The sequence below is a fragment of the Papio anubis genome, chromosome 5 (assembly GCF_008728515.1).
Source record: "Papio anubis isolate 15944 chromosome 5, Panubis1.0, whole genome shotgun sequence".
Taxonomy (NCBI): Eukaryota; Metazoa; Chordata; class Mammalia; order Primates; family Cercopithecidae; genus Papio; species Papio anubis.
In genome coordinates, this window is record NC_044980.1 from 121,266,383 (window position 1) to 121,282,226 (window position 15,844).

Below are 15,844 nucleotides of genomic sequence, written 5' to 3' on the forward strand. Positions count from 1 at the left end.
ATGTATCTCTTTTCTCTGGCTACTTTAAGATTTTCCCTGTATCCCTGGTATTGAGAGATTGATTATGATGTATCTTAATATAATTTTCTTCAAGTTTCTTTTGTTTGGGGATTCATTGATCTTGGGCCTGTCAGTTTATAGCATTGATCAAATTTGGAAAAATTTTGACTATTATTTCTTCAAATATATTTTTTCTGCCATCTACTATTTTGCTAGCTCTAATTATATGTATTCATTTTGCTGAAAGTTGTCACAGAGCTCACTTATGCTCTCCTATATTCTTAAGCCTTTTTTTCTTTGTGCTTTATTTCGAATAATTTCTGTTGCTATGTTTTCAGGCTCACTAGTTTTTTGTCTATAATGTCTAATCTCCCATTAATCCCATAGAGAAAATTTTTTACCTCAGACATTGTAGTTTTCATCTGTAGAAGTTCAATTTGGATTCCACATCTCTACTTAACATTTTTAATCTTTCCTCCAACTTTAGAGACATAAGGAATACCTTACAATAACTACTTTCATCTTCCAATCTGTTAATTCTAACATCTTTGTCAGTTTGGGGTGAATTTTAGTTGATTTTATTTTTCTATTTTGATCACGCTCTCCTGCTTCTTTATGCAAAATTTTTGATTGGAGATAGCTGATTAGATACCATATACTGGGATTTTTTTTTTTTTTTTTTTACTTTAGTGCTTAATATTTTTGTATTCTTATAAATATTCTTAAACTTTCTAGATAGATGTTTAATCCTTTTAGTTGTTGCTTTTAAAATGTATTCTCCACAGCCAGAGGAGCATTTAGTCTACAGTTAATTGTTCTCCACTATTGAAGCAACACCTTTCTGAGTACTCTAACCAATGCCCCACCAATTACGTGACCCTCTAATCTGGTTAGAGAGAAAGGCAGTATTTCCAGGCTTACGTGCACTCTGAGTATTGTTCCTTTCACTCCTTTCAAGCAGTTCCTTCTCCAGTCTCAGATAGATTCCTCACATGAATGTGATTGTCAGTATTCTGCTGAAAACTTGAGAGACAGCCTCTGTAGATGTCCAAAGTTCTCTCTATATAACTGTTTCCTCTCCAGGATTCTGCCCTGAGAACTCTAGCCATCTTGATCTCCCCAGAACTTAGGAAGTCTGCTAGGCTGTGCCTGGATTTTCTCACTCCATAGCACAGAAGTTGGTTTCCCTGGGCCACACTGGAAGAAGAATTGCCTTGGGCCACACATAAAATACACTAACGATAGCTGATGACCAAAAAGAGAAAAACAAACAAACAAAAAAAAACAAAAAAACAAAACTCATAATGGCTTAAGAAAGTTTACGAATTTGTGTTGGGCTGCATTCAAAGCTCTCCTGGGCTGCATGAGCCGTGGGCCACAGGTGGGGCAAATTTCCAGGTCGTAGCACAGCCTGGAAAAACCCTTTCAGGCAGCAAGCTGGGGAAGTCAAAACGGTTCACATTGTTGTTTCTCTTCTCTCACACGTCACTGTTTTTTGTTGCTTAGTGTCCAATATCATGAAAACCACATTTTCATATGTTCTGTTCTGTATTTTGTTCTTTTCAGGCAGTAAGGCTAATTTATTCCTGTTAGTCTATCTTGGCTAAACACAGAAGTCTGAATTTTGTTTTAAGCTTTATGAGTTTTGAACATTTTAGGTTATATACATAAAGAAGTTCTGAGCCTATGAATTCAGAGTCATAGTCTGAAATATACATATATGTGTGTGTATTGCCTAGACTAGATAAGAAAATAATCCCTAAACGGCAAGCCATCCCTTTAATTCAATGGCATCATGTACCTTGTTATCAGTACTCATACTGAACTGACACAATATAGTTCTAAAGAGTGGAAATACATTACTTTTGCAATGTCCTGTTTCACTAGAATCAAAGTTGAGGATAAGCATATGGGTTCTGAGGTTATACCACCAGTGTGCCAATCCTACTTTCTTCCCTTATTAGCTGAGTGAACATGAGAAAATTGCTTCACTTCTTTAGGCCTCCATTTTTTTATTCATAGTGTTATGCTAAAAAATATTTTGGGTTGTTAAAAATATTAATTCCTCTAAAGTAGTTATCATAGTAAAAGTCCAATAAATGTTATCTTCCCTCCAAATTATACAATCTCCAATTTATATCAAAAATCTAATTTTTGTACACATAAAGCATAATCTCAGTGAAATATTATATAAATTTAATCTAGCAGACATGCAGTGAGTTCCCCTAAGAGATTCCACCCTTCATTCTTTTCTGTTTGCCACTCCAGAATGACGTTTGTGGAGAACTGCTTTCAAGTATACAAGTCATTCATAGCTCCTCTACTCAGGGTCTACTTGAGGGTACAGAAGGCAGCCTCTAGACTCCAGCATTTCAGACGTTGTAAATTAAGGTCCGTGTCTATTTTTCCTTAAGTCTCTGTGAACATTCAAGGACCTTTATTATCTCTATACTTATTTGTATCCTATTTCTTCTACTTGGAATCCCCCATGCTTATGCAGTCACATGTATGATGTGTCTTCCATTATGCTGCACTGTGTGGAGTATAAGAAACACAAAGGCAATTTTAGATAAGTATCTCTGCTCTTAAGAGGCCCGCAGCCAAGCAAATACACAGTCGCAACGCAATGAAGAGAGTTATTCTAGAGGAATGGATATACGGCAGGTAAAAGGACAGACTGCCTTATTTTTGCCAGCTAAATAAGATGGGGGTAGAAAGGTAGGGTGGTCAAGGAAAGCATCACAGATGAACTGATCTCTGTACTGTTTGAAAAACTCTGACCTACTTCTTCGTTCAGATTCAGCAATATGCAAATCTATAGATTACAAGTACTTGGCTTAAGTAAACTCTACATATATGTAAGTTACATTGTAAAATGCTTAGAATAATAACTTGTGTAGAGGAAAAGGGCAAACTAAGACATTTTCAAAAGACCAGTTAAGTAATGAGTAACTGCTAATAAGAACACTGATATTTATAATAAAAACATGTCAAAACAAGTAGGGTCTAATTCAACTGCATAAAAAGCAAGGTCGCGATAATGATATACAATATTTTCCAGTCAATCTATAATGTTACCAAAAATCCCAAAAAAGGTAATATAGTGAAACTCATGCTGTTCACAACTGATGTCCCAGAGATCCTGAAATAGTCTCTCTCTCTCCCAACAGGACTATGTTATCTAAGAGAGCATAACAGGCCAGGCGCGGTGGCTCACGTCTGTAATCCCAGCACTTTTGGAGGCCAAGGCGGGTGGATCACCTGAGGTCAGGAGTTTGAGACCGGCCTGGCCAACATGGCAAAACCCCATCTCTTCTAAAATAACAAAAAAATTAGCGAGGTGTGGTGGTGCAAGCCTGTAATCCCAGCTACTCAGGAGGCTGAGACAGGAGAATCGCTTGAACCCAGGAGGCGGAAGTTGCAATAAGCCAAGATCACGCCACTGCACTCCAGCCTGGGCAACAAAGCGGGACTCCATCTCAAAAAAAAAAAAGCATATCAGATCTCGGCTTTACTTTTTAAATCATAGCTGATCATTTACTGAGCAGTTAACTTGGTGCTGGACACAGGCCACGGCACTTCAATTCTCATTTAAATCTCATCTCAGGATTGTGAACTTCTCTTAAAGTATCCACTGTATTCCAAGTCTTTCCACTGTCAATAAAAACATCATTAAGCCTTATTTGTACGACTTAAGTAGGTCACAACATTCTTTTTTCTCCCCCTTGAGAGTCCATTTTCGAATATTCTATTTCTAATAACCAGCCACCACATCTATCATTTTGATAACGGGGGAATCGTCTTAAAAAGATATTAGCATTGATGACCATTATTTATTTCATTCATTGGATGCCAGGCATTATATCATTCAATCTTCACAAAAATGATTCAAAGTTAACATAATAGATGTGCATTATATATGTACAAACAGGCATCAGAGAGGGCAATCACATTTCTAAAGTTACACAGGTTTTAATATTAAGCTTTGATTTCGACTACAGCCTGCGTTCTAAAAATACAAGTAACACTTAGTGGAAGCTTACCATGTGTCAGGCACACTGCCTATTGTGTGTCAGGTGTTTAACACATTATTGCTTTTAATCTTTCCAATGAATCTATGAGGTGATTATGGGTCCACAACTGTTTATCTGAAACCGCTGGAGACAGGTGTTATTTACGAATTTGTAACTTCTGAAATATACGGTATTTGTTGCATCACTTCCCCCATATACATGCACATCTGATTTAATTACCTTTGAGTAAATTCTATATAATCACATCTGATTACATTTAATTTGTGTGTGTCTGGTAGTTTCGCCTTGTTTCTACACCAATTAACCTCTAATGTCTTTTAATCTGATGTTGAAACAGGAAAACAGAAAAAATATTTATGGAGATAAAAATAAAATATTCTAGCCTTTGTATTTTATATTGCAGGTTTCCCTGCCTCTAGGTAAACCAAAATCAAAAAAAGAGCTGGAATAAATGAAATACACATTGCTTTTGTTCAAAAGAGAATAAAGTATCAGGATCTACTGGGCTGTCAAAAGTTCAATCTTATTTTACAGATCTAAACAGCAAAGGCTTAAATCGAGGATTAAGAAGTGAAAGCCTGGCCTCTCCCAGATAGATCAATCAGTGAATTGATTTTTCTCCCAGATTTAAGTCCTTCCTTCATACAACACCAAGCGTCTCCACTTCTCGTCTAGCATTATATCTCTCTTTTCTTATCTTCATTTTCTTCTTCTCCTCTTTTTCTTCCACTTCCCACTGTCTGCTTTTTCTTCTCTAATTTTCTTTCCCTTCTGTTCTTAATGGCATTCAAGATAAGGGTACCATCTGAGCCAGTGCCAAAAAGTTTAGTTCCCACAGATCTTTTGCTATTTCTCTGATGCCCATTTAAGGCTAAGTTTAGCTTAGAGAGTGCAAGGTTATAAAGTGCTCTTCTTAACGGCCTCACAAGTGCAGAAATATGTGTGTGTGTGTGTGTGTGCCTGAGGGTGCATGTGAGTCTGACATCTGTAGTTGGTAACATTCTCTCTCTGCTTATTGTAATTTTCATTCTACTAAATTTTCAGAGTGCAAGAAAAAGAGAGACATTTTATTTCTGCAAAATAAATATCAGCTTAGTAATTAAGGTAATTGGTCATGAATTATGGAGTTTAAATAATGTTAGTATAAGATTTAATCATGATATATCACAGGAATTAGTCTGATACTGTTTTTCCCACTGTAGTAAGCTATGTTTTTCCATTCTACATTCATTTGACTGAAAGAAAGACTTTTGTAACTTGTCGTGCATTAGGGAACATTTTCGAGCTCTCCTACTTTTTGTTCCTACTCCTATTGTGGTATTTACTGTGTCTTATTGCATCCTCATGTGTAAAGTAGACGACTAGTTTTTCAATAATTTGTTTCTCATTAATAAGAAGCATATATTGGTTTTTCTTATAATTCAAGTTCCAAGTACTTAGCCTAATACTTTAAGAGTACTCAACAAATACTGGATGAATAAGTATTAAATATTTATTTTAAAAATTAGTTTAGTTACACTCTGGAATATTCTAATCTGTGGTTAAAAAGGTAAATGGAAGTAAACACTCCAAAGAACTTATATCTTACTCTTATATCTTGCTTTTCCTTTTGTGTTATTACAACATGCAGTACAACTATAACAATCTGTAGCAGATTTAGTAACACAAAAGGAGAAGCAAGATATAAGGATATTTCACGTTACAGAAGAGCAAATTCTAGTAAGAAAGGAAAGATCCCATTTTTTGTAAACACTACATGCATGTGCAGTAGAAAAATGACTCAAGTTACAGTCTCCAAGATGTTAATGGTAATTAATCTTAAATGTAGGCGTTATGAATAATTTGATTCTCATCTTTCATCTTGTTTTATTTCTAAATTATTTTATAATAAACATGCATTACATTTTAAAACAGAAAACTACAATGGAACGTATTTTCTTAAAAACATTCTTTATCCATTTCTTGAAAGTATCAAATTCACTGTGTACAGAATTCTATGTAATACCAGCTTGTTCTCTTCACCATATTCCCTGTATTCCTGGTCATACTACTAATTTGCTATGTTACTTGAATGTTCATAAGCTGTACAATCACCCTGCATGCTTTATAATACATTCCAAGTCCTTTGGGTTAACAAGTACATCAGTTATTTCTAAACGAACTTGAGTCTGGGTCTACAGTATTCCCAGAATTAAGGAAAACCGAAATTTGTCCATGTTTACAACTACTCTTGGAGGATTTGGGTAAGGTCTAAGTAGATTTAGTGGCTATTACAGTTACTTTACTTCCTGAAGTGTGGGTGAGTAAATAAAAATGTATACAATAATTGAAGAGTTTATAATTAGACGCCAAGTTGCCAGCATGGACACCTGAGTGGCAGGTTGTGGTTGACTCCTTTTAGAGAAGTTGTCATCATCATCTTCCCACTAAATTAGACTATATGGGATCTTACACATCTGCTAAATGTCCTTGTTGGACAGCAGCAGAATAATGCAGAGTTCCAGCAAGCAGGACTCTGATGAGCAGGACTGTTTTGTGATGGGGTGAGTGAGTGAGAGCCCCTGACCAGAAATATTCAGGCAGAGATGGAGTGACTCCTTCTCAGCACACTTTTAGACCTGGGTTCACGCATTAGTTTCTATAACTGGATGATTTCATAAAAGGTAACCTAAATGGAAATCAATCTATGTTCATTTTACATAAAGGCTTGAAAGTTTAGATTTTTTGAACTCTAACATTTGCAACTTGATCTCACCTTTTTTTTTTTAATGGAAGATGCAGATTAACAAAAGTCATTTTTCTTTAAAGTGTCAATAATTAAAAAGTAATTTTCTAGTCCTTGTTTCCTTTAAGTTGTACTAAAAAATGTACACTTTAAAGGAAATGTTAGTAAGCACCAGATTATTTGAAATTTTACACAATTTGCATACTATTTTAAGGAAGTCATGTTTACATGACAAAAACCATTTGTAGTAGTAATTTATGTATAACTTAAAAGGGTCTAGGATATACTTCTAACAGATGGGCCTTATATAAACCTCAAGGAAAATTCCATTACAAAAGAAGATTTCAACAATCCTTTAAGTCAAAAAAGTTGAAAGGAGGACTCTAGACAGGCCACATTTGTGATCAAGTAATCATCTATTTGGTTCAGAAATTCCTTAGGTAATGTATTTCTTGTCTACCCAACCCCTCCAAGTTTCTACTGATAAAACATAAGGTACCTTTTAAGTATTAGGGGAAAAAACCCATCGAGTCTCAACATCGAATGCTGACTCCGTTTCTGTTTAATCTCAAGCGTATATTAAGTGAGATATTTATCTTTTTTTCAAATTACATTTGTTTGGAAAGAGATACATAAAGAATTCAGTACCTTCATATGCCACGGCCACAAATGAGCTGCCTGCATTTTACAATTAGCCTGTTGTCACAAGAACTGTTTTGTTTTTTTTTTTATGCTAAGTATAAAAGGTCATTGTACATATTAGCAAGTGTGAAAAGAGAACTCCAAAGTAGTTCAGGTTACCCAGCACCCAGACTCAAGTTAAATACCATAATCATGCCAGCCATTGGTTACTAGTCAGTCTCTGGGTCTAGATACCAGTCTGCCAAACGCCCAGATAGCTGGAAAAGCAGCCACGTTTTATCATATGACTGATCCCAGGAGGCCAATTTAAAGGGAAATTGTGTGTTCTACATTAAGGAGGAACAAATATCTCTGATTTTACAAGGGTCTTTTTTTTAAGAGAACAAAGAATATATATTTTGAAATTCAGTAATTTTAAAATATATATGTAAACTTCAAACGTTAACAGGGCACATGAGCTTACTCACTAACTTCAACATAAGTGAGTTACTCTTTTTGCGTCTACACAGACACAATGTTTCTTGAAAAAAATTATGAACTTCATTTTCAGTAGAACGGGTTATTATACATGCATAAATCAATGTAAAACATCTTTTTAAAATACTAAAGTTCATGGTTGCTATCTAAGAGTGGAACTTGCTAACTCCTTTAGAAGAAACGAAGCTTTGGAACTTCCATCTGAAGGGTAGCAAGTAATAAGACTTTTAAGAAACAAACCAACATTTAAAAAATATCCCTAAGGGTAATCCATTAGCTAATTAATCTTATATTTTTTTCTGAAAACATGCTACTGTCCATGTAAAATATATGGAAGTCTTTATTGAATTCTCAGAAATTAATGAGGACTAACAAATCTAATGAATGAATAACTGTTGAAGAATAATGACGCAATTCCTGGAAGCCTCTGAGTTGAAACTACTCACCCAATTTCTTTGCCAATTACAACTTGATTTTGAAATCTGCTTCAGGATGAAAGAGCTACAAAGTTTACAAGACTCCCAGAAAAATGAAGATCATCTCTACCAATTAACGTTTGAAATTTTAAATTTATTCTACATTATATGATGTTCAAATAAACTTAGCGTTATCTAAGAAATATGTGTTATTCCCTTCTGAATAATTTATCTTTTTATGCTAACATTTCATAATTAATTTTTCTTTCCCAAATAAAAGCATCTGGTAAAGACATTTAAATTCATCCTAAGTGTAACGTTAAACTCTGTCATTTGTGGAATGTACTTCAGTTCCAAGAAATCTCAATTACATTAAAAATAACAAAAATACCTTGATGTATATATACATCCAAATGTATGTGAAAAAATATTTTACTTTTCAAACTTCACCATATAATTGTAATTTCTCAGTTTCTTCTCAAGATTAAACTTGAAAAGCAAGATGAAGTTTTGTCAGGGTAATGAGTACAATTTTTTAAATATAAGGCTTCTTTCACAACTCAAAGCCTCTATACATATATAAACCTTGACCCCTACTTATCTGTAATATTTCATTGACATAATTTCATATATTCTAGTTTCACAATAAAGAAAGTTCTGTACAACTTGATGCCACAACAAGCTCTGGAAAAATGCACTGAGGACGTAAATAACAATGAATGATTATGTAATATTACTTTAAAGCTCAAGCTTGTTTGTACTGTTATGGATCAGCACTAGTTACTTCTCACATTTTATAAAGTTTAACTTCTTTGATATGTCATGAAGCTGTTCACCATCAGGACATTATTTTAGGTAGCTTACACACAGCACACACACTCTTTTGCTCCTTGGTACTTGTGACCTGGGAGACCAGGAGTCAGGCTTCCGCAGGCCTAGAGGGAGCCAGCAAACTCGAGCCACTCCCCTCACGCCACTGCACTGCCCTGCACTGCAACTCAGCTCAACCTAAGAGATCACACTCTCTAGAACCCTTGAAACATAAATATTCCCATGATCCATAATGAGGGCTCAATGCCAGAGATTTTCAGCAGTCTATAGGTCATGAGTTTAAGTGCTATTCAAATCAAAGTAAATTGGTTTCACATTGGCTTGACCGACCATTTACATGAATAAGTTGGACAACGTGGGATGCCTACCCAGCATCCGTCCCTCCACTCCTTTTCTCTCACCCAAAGGAAGCTCTATTGGCTTCAGATACCCAATCATCCCTTCCATGTGAATCTGGGGAAGCTTAAATCATCTCCTGCTGCAAGGACAGGTCTTGATAAGTCTACGTCAAACATATTACCACCACCGCCACCCACTTTGCCATGAACCGTTTTAAAACTCAAGCTTAAGCCATGCAGCATACAAAGTATCTCTGGAGGCTATTGCTGGTCCACAGTTGGAGGTGATGTTTTCTGTCTCAAGAGGTGAAAAGGAAACATGTTTCCTGAGTGACTGCAACAGCCATCTTACAAGCACAAAGAACTTCATGGTAGGATAAAAAGTGAAACATAAAGGAGGGCGGGGTCAAGAGAAACAGAGTAACAGGGTAAAAGCCTTTATCACATCCTACCTGAGGCCCACTAGCTTGGGACTTTTTGTTGTAAAATGCTATCCCTAATTGCTTAGGACAATTTATGTTAGATTTTGTGGGGTTTGCAGTCAAGGATATCCTGACACTATTTCATTTTTAACAGAAGCAGTTCTTTCAACAATGCCTCCTAATTTGAATTAAGCACATTATTAGAATTTGCCATCAGCCACTCACTCAAAATTACCCCAGAGCCATAGCCCCAGAGTTGGTTGCCCAAACTGAGTTCACTGGTGGAAAAAGTTGAGATGCTTCTGCCACTATTAGTTATGTCTCAAAATCTTACTATTCAACTTAGAGACATAATCAAAGAAGAGTAAAAATATGATTTCTTTAGCAGAATCTTCATTGAATAACAAAAAATTGCACATTTTTACAATAAAATAGACTTCTTCAGAAAGTGGGGTTCTCATTTCTCTTCTTACCTCTTTCACACTGTGGACCAGTGAATCCATAAACACAAGCACAGCGGTTGGGTCCGATACAGCGTCCACCATTCTGACACCCATTTTCACAGACAGCTGCATACAAAAACAGCAAGAAGCTCATTATACAGCCAGTCTCCAAGCACAATATAGCAGTACAGTGATGCTGCCCATAAAGGATCTTATGTTAAATTACAGTAAATTACATTAAATTAAACTGCAATTTGTGTAAATTACACAGGTTAAAGTTCACATCTTAAATTTAAGTAAATATATTTAAGTATATTCAGACAAAAGCTTACACACGTCATGTAAATCACACTGTTAAGCAAGTGTTTGGTAAAAGGTTTTTTTTTTTTTTTTAAATCAGAATCATATTCACTGGCTCTCATGCTCATTTAGTGAGAATGTAACTACTCAACCCTCAATTTCCATCTACTAACCCTATAATCTATATTTTCACTGGTAATAAATGAATAAAATATGGGGAAATGAAGGAAGAAAGAGGCTGATTGAGGTAGCACAGAAAAGGAGCAGGAGGAGAAAATGTAATGAGAAAAAATAAAAATGATATGGCAATAAAGGGAAAAAGCAAAATTCAGAGAAGAAAAGGAAGCAAAGCGGGGAAAAAAGGTAAAGCTGGAAGGGCAAAACCAAGAAAAGGGGGGAAAATGCCATCAATGTTAGCTATAAAATGCCAAAAGAAGTAACCAATGTGTAGACTATGTGCAGGTCATAGAATAAAAGAAAGGGAAAAAAAAACTGTGTAAGCATAATATGTTCTTTCATATAAAATTAACTCACAATCCAAATGTTTTCAAAGTCATGCTGACAAACACGCAACACACACTCTCTTTTGCTCCTTTAGCCTTGTGACCTGGGAGATCAGGAGTTAGGGTTCCATGAGCCCAGAGGGAGCCAGTAAACTTGAACCACTCCCCTCTCCGCACTGCACTGCCCTGCACTGCAGCTCGGCTCAGTCTAAAAGATCACACTCTCTAGAATCCTTGGAACCTTAGTATTCCCGTGATCCATAATGAAGAGAGCTGAATTCAAGAATCACGTCTCCTCCAGGACAAAATACTGATACTGAGAGTGTGTCTCCCAATCTACCCACCCTATTGAAACATTTGTCCTCACAAATGAGTTAGAGGATTATATTCTATGACCTGTGTCCATAAATGGAGATAAAGGACACTAATTATTCAAATTAAAGGGAAGTGGGGGGCAAAGGACTTCACGTGAGGTACGTATCAAAAATGGGAAACTCAATAAGTATACTGATATCTAGTAGCACAGTAATGCTGCTATTTCCTTATCAGGTATGTTGAACCAGGTAGACTGCCTATCATCTCCAGAATGCGTGGAGTGATTTCTGTTCTGCTAATACTGGTCAGAAGACCAAAACGCACTTGGAAATGAAAGATGATCTTGACCTTAAAGAGTCACTGTGCCAATGGCCTCAGAGGCATTTGTTGATAGTTACACTTCAATTAAAGGCATGATTCTGTGTGTCACTGCACGAGTACAGCTCCCTAGGAACCACACCTTTCTGCTTCTTCACCTGTCTCCAGCTGAGTCCTATACAGCACTTCCCACTCATCACTGCCTTGAAATATAGGCAGACTTGAAATATAAGTAAATACGAAGCAGAAAGGAAAAGGAAAAAAGGCCACAAGGAGCATGAAAAAAATAAAGATGGATGGGAAGGTGGGAAAAAACAAAACTTATCAGAGCATTCTGTGCAGTAATTCCATAGAAACAATTGTCAGGATTTGAAGATTTCTACATGCACGTGTATGTTCATTGCAGCACTATTCACAATAGCAAAGACATGGAATCAACCCAAATGCCCATCAATGATACACTGGATAAAGAAAATGTGGCACATATACACCATGGAATACTATGCAGCCACAAAAAGGAACAAGATAATGTCCTTTGCAGGGACATGGATGGAGGTGGAAGCCATTATCCTCAGCAAACTAACACAGGAACAGAAAATCAAACATCGCATGTTCTCATTTATAAGTGGGAGCTGAACGATGAGAACACATGGACACTGGGAGAGGAACACCACACACTGGGGCCTGTCTGGGGAGGGCAGGGGGAGGGAGAGCTTCAGGATAAATAGCTAATGCATGCAGGGCTTAATACTTAGGTGATGGGTTGACAGGTGCAACAAACTACCATGGCACACGTTTACCTATGCAACAAACCTGCATGTCCTGCACATGTATCCCAGAAATTAAAACACAATTAAATTTTTTAAAAAGAAAGATTTAAAAAATCAATTGTTAAAAACATACACTGCAAAATACTAAGTCCAAAGTAATACGATCGATTAAAATGTGTGGAATTTTCTTTAAATGCTACTGAGCTGTAGGAAATTTAAATTACAGTCACTTTCCCACATGTGTTCTCTCATCACTCATCACAATGCCAGCCTTTGGGGAAGAGCCGTACACACTAATTGTAACACTCAGAACACAACCTCTGGTAAATGGAGGAAGGGCTTCTCCCAGGGTTTTCCACAATAGAGTTTCCAATTCCCAGGTAGAACAAGGCTGGATGAACCTTGAGCTTCTCCTGGAAAGAGCTGGCCCATTACCAATTAAACCGAATCTAATCTGTGTAGGTTAGATTATCAATGCCTCCCTTTTCACTAAAGATTTTTGGAGGTTTGCAAATTATAGTTATTGTTTATAAAAAATATTTATCTTAACTTGTAATATGAGTTTCTTGTTACTTTTAATGAATCAATAAATATTTTAAATTTCTCAATTTTAATTTCTAACGTCATAAATATTGATGGAACTCATATAAACAAAAGACATTTGAGGACCTCAACAATTTTTAAAAATGTAAAGGGATCCTATGAACAAAAAGATCAAGGGCCACTGATATAACCATTTGCTTGTATTTCTGTCTCTCATGTGAGATGGGTTCCCCCAGGACAAGGACCAGATCTGTTTGCCTTTGAATCCCCGTCACCTACTGTGGTATCTGATAGACTGCACAAACTCAGCAAACTCTCACATGTCAACATTTCACAGCATTTTTTCAAGTACTTCGTGAGGCAGAATGGTGCAGTGAACAGGTAATGAGCTCTGCTGTCCCTAGCACCCACTCACCACACCATCTCTCTGATTGTTAGCTTCCTGGTCTGCAAAAAGAGACTTAAACAGTTCCTCCCCTACAGACATTTGAGGACTAAATAAAATAGCATATGAGACAAAGTGCACAGTGGCTGTATGCTGAAGGTATTCTACATTCTTAATTCCCTTCTCTTTTAACTACAGAACATTTGTACAAAAATGCTCTGTAAGACAGATGTCTGCAGCAGCCGAAGTTTACATTAAAGAGCAACAGCAAAAGAGAAGCAGGAAATACAGATAAAAGTAGAAGAAAAAACTAAAAATGGTGAATTTCCTTTTTTCAAATAAATTATGATGAAAGGTATTTTACAAAATAACATTTTTTGTAACAAAAAAGAATGGAAACAGCAACTTACATTTCAACTGGAGTCAGAAAAAAAATTTGAAAATGCCTAAATTTCCACCACAGAAGGAACGCTGACCACTCAGGAAGAAAACTATGCTTACACCTAGCATGACAATGGCGTGAAAGGCAAGAGAGCAAAAGATGTACTGCAGATAGAAATATGAGCTGGTTTCTCAGCTGCCCTCCAAAATCTTAGAAGGGGAAAACACACTATTTTCCCCGTGTGGGTTGGTTGCATAGTGTAGAAGCTCAGATATTTAGAGAACATTTTTATTCAACAGATATTTACTGAGCACTTACTTTGTGCTAGGTAACATGTCAGACACACGTTTTTATTAGACTACTTTACAACTCAGCAGAGATGCAGACACTTGGGCATAAGTCAAGTCTGAAATTATGATTGTAATTTCTACACAAATGTGTTAGAAAAATAGCATTCTAAACCAAGTTAAAATGTTAACAAGAGGAAAGAAACAAAAGCCTATTGTCTGACACAGGAAGGTATATATCTTTACTATCGGTGCTGCCTTCTTCCTTTGTTTTCTAGGATACCACACTCTCTCAGTTTTCATTCCATCCTCATGTCCATTCTTTCTCACTCTTCTTTGCTGGCTTCTTTTCCTCTTCTCCATCTCACAATGTTGGACTGAATCGGGTCTCTGTTTTCAACTCTCTTCTTTAGCTACAATAACTTCCTAACGATCTTTATCTAGGCCTACGATTAAAATATTATCTATATAATAATTCAGTCTATACACTCCCAAATTTGTATCTGTATGTCCGGCCTCTCTCCGAAGATCAGAGTTCATAGATCTTTGCACTTATAAGTTTGACAGATTTCTCAATCTAATGAATCCAGAACAAAACTCTTGCCCTCAGCCCCACCACTCCTTACCCAACCCACTCCCTATACAATCTTTCCCATATCTGGAAATGACATCGCTATTAATCCAGGAGTTCCACCAAAACCCTCTCCTTGTCACTTTTGATCTTTACTTTTTCTACGTTTTTTAATCCGCCACGCTTGGTCCATCAGAGTGTACCTCCAAAATACAAGCTCAATCCAACCACTTACCACATCTTCAATGACTACAGCTGCAGCATCATTCACTAGCACCACTGTGGTAGCCTCCTACATGGCCCTTTCCTTTTCTCTGTTATAATCCAGGCTCAACACAGCAGACAGGGTGATTTTTTTTTTTTAATGTCAACCAGATCACAGAACACCACTGCTCAAAATGCTCCAGTGTCTTCCCATAATATTTAAGCTATAGTCCAAATTTTGTTCCTTGGCCTACAAGGCCCTACACCTCCCTCTCCAAACTCAATTCTTACCATTTTCCCTTTCCCCACTTTACTCCAAGGACATGGATCTTACTGTTTCCAAAACACATGGAGTCTGTTCCCACTACAGGTCCTTTAAATTTACTTTTCCCTTGTCCAGAACAATTTTCCCATGGATTTAAAAGCACAGACTCGGGTCTGTGTTTCAATGTCACCTTCTCAGAGATCCCTGATGTAAAATAGCAGACAACTGCTAATCCTGACCCAGACTCTCTTCCCCCTTACCCTGCTTTGTTCTTCTCCTAAAACTTCTCACTACCTAAATGTGGATTAGGTATTTACCTTTTCAGTATTAACTGTCATTTCTACCAGAATATGCGGCCAGGGTATCATCTTACCTGTTCACAGTAGTTACTCAATCAACACTGCTGAATGAAATGGATGAAATGGAAGAATGCTTTCTAAGAAGTGCTGTCTGTTTCCAGGAAAGCAGCTAAGCAGTCTAAATGTGTCATAATGTTCATTTTAGCAAGCATCCTATTTCCAAGACTTTTCTGGATTCATAAATTGAAATTCCATCTGCTTCTTTGCTTTCAGTACTGTAACACTCTTTCCATATAAGACGACTTGGAAAACATCTTCCTTACACCATTCCTTGAGCTGATAATCTATTAGTTATCATATCTTTACCTCCTTTT

General features: G+C 36.6%; 1 protein-coding gene across 1 annotated transcript in view; it reads right to left on the reverse strand.

The window, feature by feature from the left end:
• FBN2 (fibrillin 2) overlaps positions 1-15,844 on the reverse strand; it is a 269,631-nt gene that overhangs the window by 239,885 nt on the left and 13,902 nt on the right. Inside the window, exon 5 of the mRNA XM_003900063.4 lies at positions 10,359-10,454. Within this exon, the coding sequence (XP_003900112.1) occupies positions 10,359-10,454 (96 nt within the window). The remainder of the gene's footprint in view (positions 1-10,358; positions 10,455-15,844) is intronic.